This window comes from Cucurbita pepo, unplaced genomic scaffold (genome assembly GCF_002806865.2).
Source record: "Cucurbita pepo subsp. pepo cultivar mu-cu-16 unplaced genomic scaffold, ASM280686v2 Cp4.1_scaffold000391, whole genome shotgun sequence".
Taxonomy (NCBI): domain Eukaryota; kingdom Viridiplantae; phylum Streptophyta; class Magnoliopsida; order Cucurbitales; family Cucurbitaceae; genus Cucurbita; species Cucurbita pepo.
Genome location: NW_019646625.1, coordinates 35,294 through 36,327, shown reverse-complemented (window position 1 = coordinate 36,327; position 1,034 = coordinate 35,294). Strand labels below are relative to the sequence as shown.

Genomic DNA, 1,034 nt, shown 5'->3' with positions numbered 1-1,034 from the left:
CCTGATTGATCATACCCAAATTCACTAATGAACAAAGGATATGGATTCTTCATGTCCACCACGAACCCAGCTTCCCGTTCAAACTTCTCCATGATTTCGTTGCATATTATGTTTAATGGCTTCTTCACAAATTTGCTTTCGTTATCTCCACTAAACGAGTAGAGATGTGCTTCCAACACTACTTTGTTCTGAAAGGTATAGCCTAATGGCCTTTTCTTTAGTTGACTTAAATCATTGCCATAGTTTAATCCAGAAATGATTATGAGAAGATTTTGGTTTATTCTGTGGATTAGTTGGCTTCCTCTTCTCATGTAATAGCACCAAGCATCATTGTTTGTAAATGGCCCTCGAAGCTCGTTTCTTAGACTCATTCCTACCACCTTTTACAAAGAAAAAGAGAAAATTAGAATACGATATAAATATTATAGAAATATTCCCGTTAAAATGCATACAACTCACATGTGGATTACAAGTGAATTGCGCAGCAACAAATGACAAGCCTTGAAACCATTCATTAGGGTTGAAATTGCGATCTCCAAAGAAACCATTGCCATCATCGAGAGAGCAGCACCATCTCGGCTGACTAATATGGTTATCTAAAATAACCATGATGCCTTCCGAGCCCAAACAATTAATAACGGTTTGAAACGCCTTAGCAACAGTCATTTTCAATATCTCAGGGTTGTGCTTTGCAACTCCACTCTTGACATCAGCAATATCTAGACCATCTAAAACATCACCAACACACTCATATGCATAACGAGTAAACATATGAACAGACCAAGTCAATCGAACGCAATTGAACTTGCGACTAGAGATCTCAGACACCAACTCTTTCAATGGACGCTTATCGAGTCCTTGGGCAACCATGGACTGTGTATGCGATACCAAATTGACACAACTCAACTTCACACGATCTCCTGTTCGAGCATCTATAATCCATCTTCCACTAGTGGAGAGAGGCAAGGATTGAGAAAAGGCGAACAAAGAAAAAAAGATTAAAGAAATTAGAGAGAGTGAGTTTGCCATTGTGG

The 1,034-nt window shown here is 38.9% G+C and overlaps 1 protein-coding gene across 1 annotated transcript; it reads right to left on the bottom strand.

Annotated features, from left to right (window-relative positions):
- Positions 1 to 5: 5 nt before the first annotated feature.
- On the bottom strand, positions 6 to 870 carry LOC111785170 (the record flags this gene model as incomplete). Its single annotated transcript, XM_023665625.1, has 2 exons — positions 460 to 870; positions 6 to 380 (listed from the first exon to the last, which is right to left on the bottom strand). Coding segments are annotated over exons 1-2 (786 nt in total), but the record flags the coding sequence as incomplete, so codon positions are not given.
- Positions 871 to 1,034: the final 164 nt, after the last annotated feature.